The following is a 17,143-nucleotide window of genomic DNA, read 5'->3' as shown; positions in this document are numbered from 1 at the left end:
CAGACGCAGCGCCGACCTGGACATGCGTGCCGAAAGGAGTTTCAACCGTCGCTCTCGCCGGGATTTCGGCTTCATTTGCTGACACGCCTCACAATCCGTGGAGCCGTGGTGCTCCCCCAAACACCACATGCAGATGGGGTGAGGATCCGTCGCCGACATCTGGCGCGCGCAAGACGAGCACATCTTAAAGCCCAAAGGCATTCACACACTGTACCCAAGAAAAAGGACCAAAGCGGGAAAAGAAGGCCTGAAAAGGCCAGGAACACGATCCGGGTCCGCGTTGCACATGGAAAAGAAGAAAACTGACGTCAGCGCGTCAGGGTGGGGCTTATGTGACCTTGCTGACATCACGCCCGTGGAGGACATCGGGCGGAGTCACGTGCTACCGCCCCCTGGCGCACAGAGATGCTGGGCAAGAAAGTTTTCCGGGTCCAGTCTTACACCTGGGGATAATTCTACGTTAAGGAATCTGCGACTAGTAGTCTCTATCAGATCGTTGTGTTCATGACTGCACCGTATATCAGTACACTGCCATAGGTGGGAAGGGGGCAATTGTCTTCGGCGATTCTGGTTTCATGTTGAAACTGTCATTTGCTGAACTTGACATCTTAGTTATGCGCTTTTTGTAACCGGAAACCAGAGATATGTTGATCATAGTATTGTCATATGAGCAGTTACTGTACGACATACCTACCAAAATGCAATAAAAAGATTCCACAAAAAAAAAAAAGAAGAGTTTCCCCATCTTGGATTTAGGCAGAGGTGCACTGTTGGATTCTTTGCTGTAGGACACACAGGAAGGGCAGCATAAGTAGTTATGGTTGCCCCTGAGACTTTTACCAAATTAGTTAAGGAGGGGCCATGAGCGCCCCTACCAGGCTGGTGCCACGCATAAATGTGGCACACAAAGTGCCCTCCTCAGAACATTTTCTGGACCTGTGGAAGAACACAAGAGGACTGGACTTGCTATCTGACCTAAGAAGAACCTGTAAGCCTGGACATGCTCTCCCTCGTACCCAGGACAATTAAGTGGATTCCAAGGATCCTAAGGTTGGTCTGTTAAAGCTACGGGGACCCAAAAAGCTACAAGAGGCCATTGCTGCAAATTTCCAGCTGACCAGTTCTAACTGGACCGGTCTGCTGGAGTTTATCTTGATCCCCCAAGTGCTGTTACGAAGGTCCTGGACTCTTGGTTGGTGTCACAGTGTACTCTTCCTAACTTTTACTGAATTCAGTAACTAGCATACCTTTTGGCTCCAAAGATCTCCGAAGGACTGGCACCAGCCTACAAAGGTGTGCTGCTCATCAGTTTTTCAGCAGAAGCAAATCCGATTCAGTGGGAACTCGCAGAGAAGGTATCCGGCCTCATGGGGCCCTTTTCGACTGCAGCCTTGCCCTGCTGGGAGAATCTGAGCTCCAAAAAAGTGGCTAAGGTGGGGGAACTTCCTTAGGGGCAAATTTCTGAGCTTTTCTGCAATAAACCAGCTGCTTCTCAGATGCCCTGATGAGGAAGAGTTGCTTCCATTTCAGAGACAACTAATTCTAAAAATAAAACTTCCAACCGGATTGAAACTGACATCCGATCTGCCTTAACTTGCACCCAGGTATCGGTCAAGCACAACCAGTTGACCGTGGTTGGTGCTGAATGCTTTTTGGTGCCATTTTACATCTAAACTTTAAAAATGTTTAACTCAGGTTTCCCTTATTGGGTTTGTTATTTTTTCATTAAAATGTACTATCTAAATTGGTTTGCCATTTTTTTTGTGTTGAGTTTTGACTTTATGCACTACCAAAATAGGAAAATATACTTTACCCATTACCTCCAAGTTAAGCCTGTCCTACAGTAACAGTCTAAGAAGCTCAACATTCTAACCACAGCAGGTGCACAAAAGTATTCCACTTGCCCAATAGTCTTTCTCAAACATAGTAAAAACATAGTACATTCAATATGCTGCAGTAAGATAATACCTGGTAGCGCCATGGTTTCCCAGTAAGCATTTCAACACACTGGAAGCATGAGGTTTCACACTTTCCAGTGAACACGGTTCTCTTCGAGAAGAGGTGAAGGTCAATGCTTTGTCCCAAGTCTATGAGGGCCAGGCCATGAGAAACAAAATCTAAGTTGCAGGAATCGTTCCCCACGAAACTGTAATTGATTTAAATAAAATAAAAAAGAAAAGTTTGTAGCATAGGTTACAAAGCAAAAGTTGTCACATTCAACTTTTAAAACAAGACATGGGGCATCAACAGCAGTCTATTTCACAATAATGCAATTTGCTTAATATGTCTCATTCAGTCCAAATTCGTGAGGGAAAACACATGGATGTGTAACAGTGTTCCAATCAAACACAAATAAAGTTTCAACTATCTGCTGCAGTGATCAATTACAAGCAACATGGCAGCCAGGAAAGATACTTACCGCTCACCAAGAACAAAATTATCTGGTTTGATATCTCCGTGAATGACCCCGATGCTGTGCAGCTGCTCTATCATATACAGAATATTGATGGCAAAGTAGATTGTCAGTCCCTGTGGCATCACCTTTTCGCTGAGCTTTTTGTATAAATTTAGAGCATGCTGCAAGAGAAGCGTCAAATTATAAACCTGTGCTGAAGTTCCCCCCACAATATTTAGAAGAGCTGATAAGATCCAGGCTCACACAAGTCTATTATGAATAATGCGGCAGTCACCAGAACACAATTTTTGATATGGAACTCATACATGAAGTGATCATGCCAGGCTACCCTTTAGCACAGGGCAGATTACAGTTAATGAGTGTACATTTGGTTATAAAATGCAACGGTATTGTAATGAGCATGTAGTTTATAAACTGTACATATAATTCCCTAGATTATACACGACAAATGTGGGAAGGATTATGTTAAATACCCAGCATTGCTTGGAAAATGATCTGTTTTATGTTGAATATCAGCAACAGAAGTTAGAAGCATCTTTAGTCTGAAAGGCTGGTGCTTCATAAAGTATAAAGATCATGTATGGTAGGAACCTTACAGCAGACCAAGCAAAATTAAAAAAACACTTTAGTTGGACTAACTTCCCAGCGAGTGGCTGCAGAATCCTCCACCCCTCATCACCATGAATTGTAAGAGGATACAGAGGAATAGTAAAACTCAAAGTACCCTACCAATAAGGATCCAAGGTTGTAGAGCTTCCCAACTAAAACACTTCCATTTTTGAAGAAATGAGCAGAGTAGAAACTGATAAAAAGATGGTGCAGGGCAGGTGGTAGTCTTTTTGTCAGCTGTGTTCCAATATAGAACTCCCAAGGCTTGGCAGGCTTCTGTATCTGTGAGAAATATGGCAGTTAAGATGTAGGCATCCTTCAATTGCCAATTTATGAAAGCAACATGTGAAATTAATTTTGAGAAACTAACCATATTTTAACAATCAAAGGTGTTCGCTCAGTGTTCACTTCTGCCCTTCATTGTTTATTTGCAAGACTAGCAATTATAGATGGCACATAGAGGGGGAGCAAGAGGTCCTGATTATGTATTAACTACCCTCCTCATCATCATATAAAAGGAGCAACGTTCTTCATGCATTAACCAGCTATATAAACAGATTTATTGCTCATACATGTTCTGGGCTAAGAGATGAATAACTCCTCCAATAATTGAAAAGTATGTAGCAAAGAAAATCGCCAGAAGTGTATTCTCCTTCCCGCTGCTTAGCTGCCAGAGCTTGACCCAGCCACACTTCTAGCTATGGACAATCATCATGTAAAGTCAAAGTGCTGCAAGGAGTCGCAGGTGGTCAGTGTGAACCAGAGGTGACGTCATTAGTACAAGAGAGTCTACACTACAAACCTCTTCCCCACATTCAGCCTTCCTCCAGCCCTCATGTGACAAACAGATAAAAAGGTGTGAAGACTGTTCAGAGATGGAAGCATCACAGCACCAAACAGCCTATAAGCAAATTCTGCTTTCACGAAGGAACACTAATCCCTGGGGTGCCCTGTAAAATGTGTGTACTTTGATATCCACCTCAGTAGTACTTAAACTGTACCTGGTCCTATTACAAATGATGGAGGGACACAGTCTTTCACACGGAGCCTACAATAATAGTCAAAATAAAAAAATCATGTTACCTACTTTTGGAAACACTCCATTGGATAGTGTATCCAACTGCAGATTCACCTTAAAATAATTCACAGGCTCCAGACTGGACCTGGAAACTTCGGCAGCGCTGTGTGCCTTAGGCAGTACCAAATTCACTCCCCTCCCCCAAAAGTCACAGCAGAGCTGCATATAAACTCTACCCATGTGCAATGACAGTTTTGCGTCTTGTCCCATTTTGCGCCCCCTCAGACATGGAGGGTGTTGCTAACATTGTGCTAAATGCTAACTAGGGACCTTTTTAGATGTTAAAAGGAGGCCACTCCACAGAATAGGAAGGTGGGAAGGCGATGAGGAATCTGCAGTTACAGTATCCAGCAGAAAGAGCTGGATCTAAAGAAAGAAATGGCTTCTGATTGATACTTCGAACAGCAGATTCCTCACTTTAGAATACATATCAAAGCAGTACCACCCCAGATGGAAGGTCTATGAAGTGGGCTCAGACCAAAAAGTCTTGCAGGACTACGTGGGCATAGTGCCATTCCTGTCAGAACTGGCTGTAATGCTTTGTGAACTTATGCCAATTTCATTACCTGGTAGATGTTGGGGACAGGCAACGAATAAGCAAAATCTGTAGCAGCAGCATCAGTCCTTGTAGAATAGGCTGTCAGACCTTACAGGGCCTGCTTCTTGACCAGTACAAAGCAGATCCTGATGCAGGACTATCCACCTTTGGCCCAGGGAACCCTAAAAAAAGCTGATCATCCACCCAGGAGTTCCACAGTATGATCAATATAAAAGCTTAAAACCATTTTGAGTTCCAGACAATGCTTCTTCTTTCAAGGGCTAGAAAAAACACTGGTAGAGGGGAATTGCCCTGCGTGAAATGGAGCCATGACTTCTGGCAAGAATGCCACCCAAGTCCTCAGCAACAACTTGTCCAGAAGAAATGAGGTGTATGGCAGTTTCACTGAAAGCTCCTGGATCTCACTCACACAATAGGCTGACATAATTGCGATACGGAAGACTGGATTTAAAGTTAGGAGTTGCAGAGGGCAACTATGCATCGCCTTGAGGGGTGTACACAAGCGTCAAGACCAAGTTAAGATCCCGCTGTAGAATCAAAAATGGTTTGAATGTACATGTGTGTCAAACCTTTAATAAATTGCATCACAACAGGTGATTTAAGCAAGAACAGTTGGTCCGGTAAACGTAGAAGAGACAAAAGGGAGAACAAATAGCCTTTAATAGTGCCCATTGTGGGGTGTCCTTTGGCCAAAGATCAAAAACAAAAGGATGTCCGACAGCTTCGCTTCCAAGGCATCAGTCTTGTGGGCACCACACCAGGCCACAAGTTTTTCCCAGCAAAAGGAAAATTTGATTTTGGGAAGGGCTGCAAGGATGACATCAAGCACTTCAGGCGTCAGATCAATCAGTTGCTGCCATTCAGTCTTCACACATGTAGGTGTAGCTTGAATAGATTTAGGTGTCAGACCCTACCCTGTTGCTGCAACAACATACTCGAAGTGGTAGCCTGGCTAGAGGGCAGATGCTCATGTCCAGAAGTTCCAGGTACAACTACCCAATCCAGAGCAACTAAGATTACTTTGGCCCAGTCATTCTTGATATTTTTCATAAATCTGGGCAGGACAAGCAGGGTGGAAAACTTGTGTACTATTCCAGTCGAAATGCATCTCCTGAGTGTTCTTGCAGAAACTCCAACGCCCAAAGCAGTAGACACTGTGCGTTCAACAACAGCAAAGACATCCAACCAGTGTTCTCCCCACTGTTGGAAGATGCCCTGCACCACCTCGAGATGGAGACTCAACTTGTGATCTGCCAAACACCACCTGCTTAGCCTGTCCGCTCTGACACTCATGGAACCTACTAGGTGGTTTGCAACTAAGGAAATACCATGGCGCTCTAAACTCCTCTGCACAAAGCCTCCTGGCATAGGACACGGGACCCCATTCTGCCTTGCTTGTTGTAATGCCACATGTTGGTGTGTTATCTGTGAAAACCTGCCCCAGGGTACCAGTGATGGATGACATTAAGACCTTCAGAGCCCGACAACTCCAACAAACTGATGCTGAGCCAGAGAACAGTTTTCTATAATCTCCGCCTCTCCAGATAATCTCCCCAGCCCAGAAGGGATGCGTCTGTCACTGTCAACTCAGGGTGGGAAAGCCGGGCCTGCCGCTGGACAAAATGCGTTTGAGCATCCTACACTGCAATTTGTGAGCTCTCTGCTTAGATACCTGGACAAAATCTATCAGACTCCTAGATGCTGGGCCCATTGGAACTTCAGATTCCATTGCAGAGTCCGCAAGTGCTACCTAGAGTAACTGACAAAAAGCATACAGGAGGCCAAGAGACCAAGAAGTCTCAAAGCTCCTCTCATTGTGATCCAGGTTGAAAAACGGATCCTAGTCTGAATACCCTGGGCTTGTTGCAGTAGAATGAAGGCCCTGTACTGCTGTGTCAGGGGCGGCTCCTCCGCTAAGAGCGGGAGAAAGGGAAAATAAAATGATAAACCCGTTATTTTATTTTTCACTACGGGGCTAGGTTAGAGCGGGGCTGGGGTCACAGGGGGAGGAGTGGTTTGCACTACCCAAGTGCTCATGCACACTTTGCATGTTCCCCACCACGCTGCATTACACAGCCTGGTGAGGAGCATGCCCAGCCTCCCATTCACCATCACAGCGCCGAACCAGGGCGCTCAAACCAATCACAATGCTTGATTGCAGCGTTGTGATTGGCTTAGGGGAGGGAGCCCAAGTGCTTCCTGCTTCCGCTGAAGACTAGAAGGTGGCGTGCGAAAGGACTGAAGTGGAGCAGAGATGGCGGCCGGCAAAAGGTAAGTGGTTTAAAAAAAAAAATGTGCCCCCACAACCTGCCACCCCCATTCCCTGCCAGCCGCCACTGGCGGTGTCCAGGATAGCATCAGTAAATGTAATCCTCTGTGAAGGAGTCTAGTGCGCCTTCAGCATGTTGAAAGTTAACCCAAACGATGTGAGGAGATTTGCAATGGTCTGGAGGTGGTCAACAACTACTGTGGCAAGCCCGCCTTCACCTTCCAGTCGTTGAGGTAGGGGCAAGACTGGTATCCCTTACAGCCTGAGGTGGACAGCAACCAATGCCTTAACTTTCGTGACTGAGTCTGCAGGAGTGAGTCCAAAATAGGAAATCTGGCAGCATGACACCCTTGACAAATGTGCAACTATAGGGGCATGTCCTCCTACTCCTACCATGTCGCTTAAAGACCTTTTTGTACAGGGAACAGAAAGAGGAGATTATCCCCGATAAACCAGGCTAGTAAGCCTGTTTTGGCATGCTTATATGTTTCATGTTTGTCTGTCCTCTGTCTATAAGTGACACAGACCGGAGTGCATAAGCTCCGGGGCAGGTAGTTGCACTGATGAAGGCCCAAGGGACCATTCTTAAATGTTTAACTGTACCTGAGCAACCACTAATAAAGGGGAAACCTGGATTGCTAGAGGTATTTTTATTCTCTAAGACCCTGGCTGCTACTAATTATACAAAGTGCTCCCTAGAATATGGTCAAGGACATCCTGGTTTTTAGGGTCCAGGAAAAGACCAGATGATGAAGCATGCTGCTACTACAGTGGGTGAGTGTTGGACTTGGCCCTTTTGGCAGGTTCATCCCTCAACTTTTTGCCTTAAGCTCTGACATAGTGGTAGTGATTTTTGGCCTCTGCGCACTTTAGCACTGTGGCCCAGTGTAAAGTGCGTGCGCTCTCTGAGTGTGTGTGGTGAGATTAGCCTGCCCTCCCATAGGAATGCATGGGGATATGTGTGTCCATGGTAATTCCTGGTATGAGAGGAGTGCAGGGTCGAGTTTAGTATGTGCGAACTCGTGAGAATAAATGCTGCGCAATGGTGTGCGCAGATTTATTGCGACTGGTGGAGAAGTGCAACTTTTAGAAGTTGGCATTTCTGTGTGCTGTGTGTCTGCCTGCCTGATGTGGAGTGCATGTCTGGCTTGTGATTGACAGGTGCTGGATGGTGTGGGGAATTCCAGTAGTCAGGGTGAGTCAGCCCAGTGGTGAATAGAGAGATCTGCATGCAGATGGGAGGGAGGAGTTGCACCTGGGACCTGAATAGGACTGTGCCTTCCCTCCACAATGCTGGCTCTGCCCCCTGTGGTGTGTCTGAGCACCTAGCCCCCACCTGACAAAGGAGAGAGGAGCTGCACAAAACAAAGTGCGCCAAAGCTCCCCCAAACCAGTTCTGACTGGTATCCCCCAAGCCCTGTGCTGTGACACAAAGGGATTTCCTAATATAAATATAGGGGCTGTGACCCCTTCAAAGTTGTCCAGTGGTCCTGTTCCTGATCCTGACAGGGGGTGGGGGGGGGGGGGGGGGGGGGCTGCTGGGGACCGCCATGGGGGCTGCCTCCCTGCTGGAGGGTCCTGTTTGCTGGCCCCTGGGCCCAGCTCTGCCCCTGAACCCCTTCCTGGGACCTTTGCCTGCTACTGGAGCTGTGGCTCCTTGGCGCATTGTGAGCGCTTGATTTTCATTCCCTCAGGAGCGTTTTGCTTTGAAGTGAAGTTTTTTATTTTGAGGAGGAGCGCTTATGTTGTTCCCTTGCAGCGTGGGCAGCGCCTTCAGGGGAATCCCGACGTAGTGAGTCCCCCCGCAGTTCTGATATCGTAGAGGGAGCATACCCCTCATTGGCATTTTTTGTTATAACTAATGCGGGTGCCCACCCTGCTTATTTGACCTTCAATGTGGGTGCCCCCCCGCCTATTGATCTTTAATGGAGCGGGTGCCCACCCCGCATTGCCGCCAGAAGAAATGATCACCGCAGCGGCCCGTGCCGCGACCGCCCAGGAAGTCAGGCAGCGCGATGCCTGGAGCGGGGCGGGACTTCCGCCTAAGTAAAGGAAGTCCCGCCAGCTGGAGACGCGAGTGCAGAGCGGGGCTCCCGTGAGGAAGGGAAGGCCCACGCTGGAAATTGCTGAGTCCTGGGTCCCAGGACGCGGCCCGGGTGAAGGGGAGAGGCAGCTGGAGCAGGCCGCAACGGCATAATATCCCAGGCGGGGCTCCTGTGGTTAAGAGGGAGCCCCGCGGACCGCTGCATAGACTGGAGTCCACCGAGGACCAGAGTCCTGACGCAGAGCCCCGGTGAGTGAAGCTGCCACTTGCCCCAGATGAGCGGACCCGCGAGAGAGGGCGGGCCGCTCCTACAAGGGGGCAGATTTGTTTTAAAGGAGCCCCAGCGGGTCGCAGATCTTTGGGGGCAAGTTCTTTTTGGGCACATGTTGATTTTGAGAGCCCGTGTGCTCCAGCGCATTGTGGGGCCGGATGGCGGCACCAGACAAGCTCCCCCAAGGCACATTGTCGGTGGCTGGAGCAGTGCAGGGGTCATATTGTTTTTAGAGCCCCAGTGGGACTTGAGATGCACGTTTACTGCCAGTGCTTGTTGTTGCTGGCCATCTTTCCCAGCTGCCCTGTCAGAGCGCAGGCAGCTGCAACGTTTGGGGGCATTTTTGGCTATAATGAGAAAAGAAAGGAGTGAGGTACGCTCCTGTCCTGCCCCAGCGCTTTGCGCACTGCTGCTTCGCTGCTGGCAGCTTTAACCCCGACGTTAGGGACAGAGGGCACAGAGAATGCCCAGGTCTACGATTCCTTTGGCTGCGCAGCACTTAGTGCCAGCTGCACCGTTTAGGTTTGCGCAATGGCGCCATTGGATTCAGCTGCTAGGCAGCAGCCCTGACTCTTGGGACATAGGGCCTTTGAGCCCCTTTTGAGATGGCCAGTTGGCCACGGGGACTGTTAGGATTGTAGGGCGCCAGGCCCTAATGTGATTATGTGGCGCTAGGAAATGTAATGTATGTAGTATGATTTACGCACTTTGGTTTATACCTCTAAATTTGGTCTTTTATGATTATAAGGTTGTACCTACTATGGTTAGGCGCACCTTATGTTTAGGAGATTAGGGTCTAATGTGTTTAGACTTGTGAGAGGATTGCATAATGTGTTTATGCTGGTGAGGTTGGCGCAGAATGTAATTCGCGCCTAATGCGATACAGTGCATAATGTGGTTTATGTTACAGGCTGATGCGGAGTACAGTGGTTACCAGTAGTTACTGGTTGGGTTCTATGTTTATGATAAGTTCTACATCTACTAAGTTCACTTTGTGATGGTTCTGACAGTGGTCCAGTTGGCCCCGTCAGGTGTAAATAATCCCTTGTAAATATGACCTAGTGCCAGGTGGCACCATGTATAATGTGTGTTTACTATTCTAATGTGTTATGAGAATACAAAGGCTATTTTTTTATATAACCTTGTGTGGAGTTCCTTTTGTAGTGTGCCTGGGATGTTGTTGCTGTGCGCGTGCGCAAATGCTTTACACATGGCCTCCGGGATAAGCCTGACTGCTCGTGCCAAGCCAACACGCGGATGAGCAGGGGTTATCTTTGGCGTGTAACTCCCTTGCCCTGACTAGAGTGGTGGTCTTTGCCTGGCTTTGGCGCAAGCCTTAGCCAACCAGAGATCCCATTTCTAACAGTGAGGGTCCTATTAAAGAACTAATCATATTTCCTGAGCAGACTGTGACTAACTAGGTATGCCCGACGAATAAACAGTGGGTGAGGATACCTATTTGTGCATGCTATTGTGTAGATAGACTGGCAGCAGAAAGCGGGGAAACCAGTTGCCAAACGTTTTCCCATGAGGGTGTAGCCCACAGGTGGTCACAGCCCACGGATAGGCTACCAAACGCGGGAAAGATAGGGTTCTGACATCTTGAGAGTAGGCAGAGTGGAGCCTTCTGGGATAGCTAGATGCCACACTTTACAGAAGTTGTCCTCTGGCAGGATGGAACCTAGCAGCCCATTTGCTAGTGACCTTGACCTCCCTAAGGACACTTTCCAGGTATAAAAGTAGTACATCTGGCAATGCAAACTCTGATCTAATTTGACTGGAAGAAGAGGACCGAAGAAGCACTACCCTACTGACCCTGGAACCGGCAAAGAGGCAGCACCGAAACTGGATTGCACCTGATGCTCTTTGGGCTAGTGAAGGAAAGGACTGAGACTGCTGTATCCTGCTCATGGAGAAGTCTTCCTCGGAGCCCAGCTTGAAGTAGAGACTCCAAGAGCAAGTTGTTCCTGTTTGCAGCACAGGTCCACAAAAGCTGAAGGAGCCTGATTGGGCGAGTTGGTAGCCCAGATTGTATCTCCTCTTCTAGTTGTCACACAGCCCAAGAGACCAGGACCGGATACCCAAAAGTTGCACTCAAGTCTGCTGGACCTGGGAGAGGCCTCCAAATGTGGACAGGTAAACCACACAAGGAAAGTTATCACTAAACCAAGGAAACCGATGTACAGGGCTTCTGGTGACCTGGAAAGGACTAGAGCGTCATTGTTCTCTGTGGCCAGAATCACTTCACCAGCACTGTGGATCGCAGAGTATCCACAGGAACAACCCTGTTGACTGCACAGCATCTTGAGCATTCTTAAGAACCCTGTATACCATGCATCAGGACCACTCCATTGAAATCAATGGCAAAGTTCCACTGATACTGGACTAGAGACAGCTTTTCTTGAGGAGATAGCTTTTGTGGAACCTTGTTGGTCCCCTTGACTGGCTCCCTGCTGGATTTGGTCCACCAAAGTAACTAAGTTAGTGCATTCCATCCTTAAAGTTTTTCTTGAAAAAATTCTACTTGAAAAAGTTTGTTGGATTTGCAAATGCTTGTTCATGGTTCAAGGAAAAGTCATAATTTATTGTTTCTTGTAAATTCTAGATCTCTAAAACCCTCTGGTGGCTGTTTTTCATTTTGGTGTCCATAAATTCATAAAAATCAACTAGATTTTTATAAATTTATGTTGGATTTCTTGAATGTCGGGTTATTCTTCTTTAATTGTTTTAGTGCTGTTTAAATGCTTTGTGTAAGCCTGACTGCTCAAGGCCACAGCTATCCAGGCTTGAGCTAAGGTTTTAACAAACAAAACCTGACTGGTCTCAACGGGGCATTACACAGTGAGGTCAAACAACCACACCATATAAAACACCCCATTTTGTCACAGGTACCCACAAATTCCAAGATGCACAAATTCCCACTGCTCCTAAACTCATTATCTGGTGTCTATTTATCTATAAATAGTTTTATTTAGCGCAATCATGACCCAGGCAGGTATCAGAGCACTTTACAAATGATCGAGGACACAAAATAGTGAGACAAGTGGGCCAGTAACAGCAACAGTATTATGCAAGCTTGTTGAGGTACCAACATTAAATGGTACAGAGTGGGAGTAGGTACATTTCAGATCAGACAGTAATCATCAGTAGTGCTTTCACTTCTTTTTTGAAAGATGCCGTTGAGGGATTAAGTCTGATTTCCAGAGTCAAGGAGTTCCAGATTCTCGGGGCAATACCTGAGAAAGCTCGATTATAGGTCTTCTTCTTTGGAATTTTTGAGCTTTTTAGCATTAGGGTGCTGAGACTCCTATAAGATTTGCTACCACCAGAGAGTTCCCGTTTTTGAGCTAGGTACAAAGGGATGTTATGGTGAAGGTCTGTGTGTGTGTCATGCAAGCAATTTTAAAATGTATCCTAGCCTCAAAAGGTAGCCAGTTTAGGGATTTTAGATCCGGTGTGACGCGGTTATTTCTTCTGGATCCCATGGTAAGCCTTACAGCCGAATTCAGGGAGGTTCTGAGTGGTGACAACTTGTAGCTGGGTAGCCCACAAGCTTTGCGTCACCATCCTCCAACATAGAAATTACTACCACTTGAACAGTAGACTTGAAGTCGTCCGGGGGAGGAATGGTTTTTAATCTTTCTGTGGATACTCATTTGGAAGTTTGCTCTTTTGGTTGCTGAGCTGATGTGCTCCTGCATACTCAAGGTCTTATCAAGTATTATTCCAAGAGACCTTGTGGAGTCAATGATGTGTGGTGTACAGTTGAGAGCCGTTAGGTGTTTCATGTATTCATCAATGACGGGAGCCGGTTTAGGTGGAGAGATAAGGAGGAATTCTGTTTTGAAGGAATTTAGCTTGACAGGTAGGGAAGTCAGCCAGTGTTGTGATTTGAGTTGAGTTAAGTGACCGGATGTCTTCCAGGGAGGAGATTTTCAGGTCAGTTGGATGTTGTCCGCATACATGTGAAAGTGAATGTTGGATGACTTGAACATGTCCGTTAGAGGCCCCATAAACAAGTTGAAGAGCGTGGGTGAGTGTGCAGGCCCCTGAGGGACCCCAAGTGGGGGTGGAGCTGAGTTGGAGAGGGTTTGATTGACTTTAAATCTTTGTGTTTTGCTTTTAAGAAAGAAGGCAAACTAGTTTAACACGGAACCTGATAGACTCATCCTGCGTTACAGTAAGTCCAGAAGGTTGTCATGTTTGACCGTATCAAAAGCTGACGAGAGGTCGCGGAGGATTAGATGGCAGGCTTCATTCCGATCCAGCATTCTTAGAGCATCATCCTCTATGTGAGTAAGGGCCTTTTCAGTACTATGGCCCTGACGAAAACCAGATTGGAATGGATCTAGAAGCTAGAATAGATCAATGTGGTTACATAGTTGGACATGAACACATTTCTCTAGGAGCTTCGACGGAGTTGGGATGCTAGTGATAGCTTGGAAGTTATTAAGGTCATCTTGATCTGCAGTGGGTTTTTTAATGATGGGCGTGACCTGCCCAGACTTTAGACACACCGGGGTCATACCTTGACGTAGGGAGGCATTTACTAGTTTGGTCCAGAATGGGACTAAGGACAACTTCATCTCATTGAAGAAACTTGAGGGTAAAGGGTCACTGAAGTGGTTTGAGGGTTTCAAAGTAGTAAGCAAGTTGAGTATGGAGATTAGTTCAAAGGGTGTGAATTGGCTCCAGAAGGCGTTATTTTTGGGGGTGAACCCTGGAGCAGGCAGAGGTTGAGGAGGAGTAGGGGATGCAGGGTTGGGAGGGAATGAGACAATCAGTTGGTTTCATTGCAGAGATGAATTTCAATCTTAATCATCTTATCAAGAAAGAAGGAGGCAAACTCTTCACTGTTTGGCTGCGTACTGGAAACCATTAGCGGAAGAGTGGGAAGATAGTTGGGTTGGAGTTTGATTAATTCAAAAAGTTTTTGGGTCGGTTTCTGGCATTTTCTAGTTGTCTTCTGAAGAAGTTCGATTTTGCCCTCCTGATATGTTTGTTGCAGTTGCTCCTTCTAGATCTCAGGAGCATTAGGTATTCAAGGGACAGCCTCTCTAGGATTACTCGGCTAGTCTAAGATGGCGTCTATCGAATAGTTTCTTACCTGTCGGTGTAGTTTTGCAGCTTGAAGATCTTTCTGGATTCACGTCTGGTGGTTGGGTCCGGAATCGTAGTCTTTCTTTTGTGTTTTTTTTTTTTGTATCCCAGGTGGGCGCCGACGTCCCACCATTTGGTGTACTTCTCGTGACGTCTGCATGTTTCCTGCGGAAGTCCCACCTTGGGGCGCCATCTTCGGGTTCTTTTTTCCCTATTTTTTTTTTAACCCTAGGCGTTCTTTAGTATTTTCCTTTTTCAATGTATCCACTTTCAGTATTCTTTTGTTCTTTTACTCCGTCCTTCCACCTTCCTCTCCTGCCTCATCTTTCTGGCGGAGGTGGGTGGGTTCTCTAGTGAATCCAGAAAAATCTTCAAGCTGCAAAACTACACCGACAGGTAAGAAACTATTAGTTTTGCAGCATGAATCTTTCTGGATTCACTATGCTGTGCATAGACTTTGTAGCGGTTTGTCATCTTTGTGGCAGCTGGGTGGAAGATAAGCGTTGGTTGTTGAATATATGTTGAAGCCCCTTTTCCCCTACTTGTGCTTCCTTGTTTATTTGTATATCCACGCAGTAGTGCTTAGTGAACGTATGCACTGAAGCCCATGTTGCCGCCAGGCATATGTCTTGAATGGGTGTGTTTGCCAGAAAGGCAATCGTTGCTCCCTTCTTTCTTGTGGAGTGGGCCCGTGCCCCCTCCGTTAGCTCTTGCCCTGCCTGTTTGTGGCAGAATTGTATCGTTAGTGCGATCCATCGTGCAATGGTGCTTTTCGTTACTGGTCTACCCAGGAAGCTGGTTGCGAAGGACACAAAAAACTGATTGCTTTTCCTGTGCTCCTTTGTTCTCTCGATGTAGTGCATCACCGCTCTTCTAGCGTCTAGAGTGTGTAGTGCCCTCTCTGCGCTTGTGACTGGGTTTTGAAAGAAACTAGGTATTTGTATAGTTTGGTTCATATGGAATGCTGACACGACCTCAGGCATGAAGTGTGGGTCAGTCCTCATTACAACTCGGTCCTTGTGTATTTGGATGTAGGGCTCTTGCAGCGTTAACGCTTGCAGTTCGCTCACTCTGCGCAGCAAGGTTATTGATACCAGAAAGGCTGTTTTCATTGTCAGCATTTGTAGTGAGGCCTTGCGGATGGGCTCAAAGGGCGCCTTCATAAGTTCCGTCAGGACTATGTTGAGGTTCCATGCCGGCGGCAGAATCCTCTTTGATGGCGCTATCCTTTTTGCCCCCTCCAGGAATCTCTTTACTACTCGTGCCGTAAATAAACTTTCTCCCGTCTCACCTCGTGTGTAGGCCACAATCGCCGCTAGGTGGACTCTTAGCGAAGACGAACATAGTTTGGCTTTTAGTAGATGTGTGAGGTATCTAAGCACAGTTGACTCCCGTGTCAACTTATTTTGCAGTTTATTTTTTCTGAACCACAGTGTGAACCTCTTCCACTTTTCCCCATAGCATTTCCACGTGGTCGGTCTCCTTGCCTCCCGGAGCACTCGCATAGTGCTTTGAGGTAGCTTAAGGTGTGCGAACTCTATGTCTTCAGGAGCCATGCCGCTAGGCAGAGGCTCTCTGGCTCTGGGTGTAGAACTTCTCCGTTCTGCATGGAGAGTAAGCCTTTTCTTTTGGTGAACTTGTGTGGTGTCCCCTGTGCCATTTCCACTATTTGCGAGTACCATGTCTGTCTTGCCCACAGTGGTGCCACTAGGATCAGCGTCATGTTGCAATTTGCATAACGGCCTGTGGTTGCTTGTGAGGTCAAAGCACAGGTATTCGCAAGAGGGGACAGCATCTGTGTGTGACTGTTTCACTATAAGGCTATTCTGGTATACGCAGGCGATGCCTCAACCAGGTCCGTCAGATCTGTCCAGTCTGATGATGTTATGGCTCAGCAGGACTAGAATGTCAAGGACCTGACCAGAGAAATCCTTTAGCCAGGTTTCTGTAAGTATAAGGATGTCAAGATTCTGAGGCAGGATGAGGTCAGCGATGTCCGTGGCATGTTTCACTGCTGATCTACAATTAATGAGCATGCACTTTGAGTGTGGAATGGTGTCGCCGGAAGTGGGTAGTATGATGGGAACTTGTTTGAGGTGTTTAAAGCATTAGTGTTGTGTCTGGGTTTTCTGAGTGGGTTCGGGGGAATGGCTTGAATATGTTCCTTGTATTCTAGCTTGTCCCTGAGAGAAGCATTATAAGAACACAGGAGGTAGTCAATATACCCCACTGTTAAGTGATTCTTAGATCTAGAGGTAGCGTTCGGGTAGGGTATGGCTCTCCAGCTGGGGACAGATAGTTCGGAGATAAACCCTTGACTGAAGGGGGAGATGACAGCCTAGTGTAGAAGTTAGTATCTGATGCTAGATTGTGTCTGTTCTTCCCTGACTACCTCATTAGCCAAGTGACATGTTGTGGAGACATTATTATCAAGTAAGCCGGGGTTAACGGAGGGTGAGTGTAAATATGGAATGGCTGAGAAGGAACCATTGCTATGTATGTCCGCATTCAGTGAGTCACCGGTCACCCCGATAGACTCCGATCCCATAAGCAAAGGAGGGAGATGGGAAAAATGAACAGCTCACAGTGGAGGATTTAGGGGGGATGGGGAGCAGGGAAGAGTGACTGGTACTACAGGACACTATCCATTTTTAGATAGGTTAGGCGGGTATTTAATAGTAAATGCATTGTGGCCCAATGGCTCCAGCTCCCTGTGTAATAGGATCCATGACTGTGCATGACAATGGAACTAAGATAGAGATGTTGGGGGGGGGGGGGGGTTGGGGGGGGCGGGGGT

At 47.0% G+C, this 17,143-nt stretch overlaps 1 protein-coding gene across 1 annotated transcript in view; it reads right to left on the bottom strand.

Moving 5' to 3' along the window:
- Positions 1 to 17,143, bottom strand: part of BUB1 (BUB1 mitotic checkpoint serine/threonine kinase) — an 850,308-nt gene that overhangs the window by 90,327 nt on the left and 742,838 nt on the right. The window contains exons 28-30 of the mRNA XM_085611813.1: positions 3,146 to 3,307; positions 2,420 to 2,577; positions 1,969 to 2,146 (exon numbers count right to left, since the gene is read on the bottom strand). Coding sequence (XP_085467939.1) covers positions 1,969 to 2,146; positions 2,420 to 2,577; positions 3,146 to 3,307 — 498 coding nt within the window. The remainder of the gene's footprint in view (positions 1 to 1,968; positions 2,147 to 2,419; positions 2,578 to 3,145; positions 3,308 to 17,143) is intronic.

The sequence above is a fragment of the Triturus cristatus genome, chromosome 6 (assembly GCF_964204655.1).
Source record: "Triturus cristatus chromosome 6, aTriCri1.1, whole genome shotgun sequence".
NCBI classification, from domain to species: Eukaryota; Metazoa; Chordata; class Amphibia; order Caudata; family Salamandridae; genus Triturus; species Triturus cristatus.
This window is presented reverse-complemented; position numbering and strand designations above follow the sequence as displayed.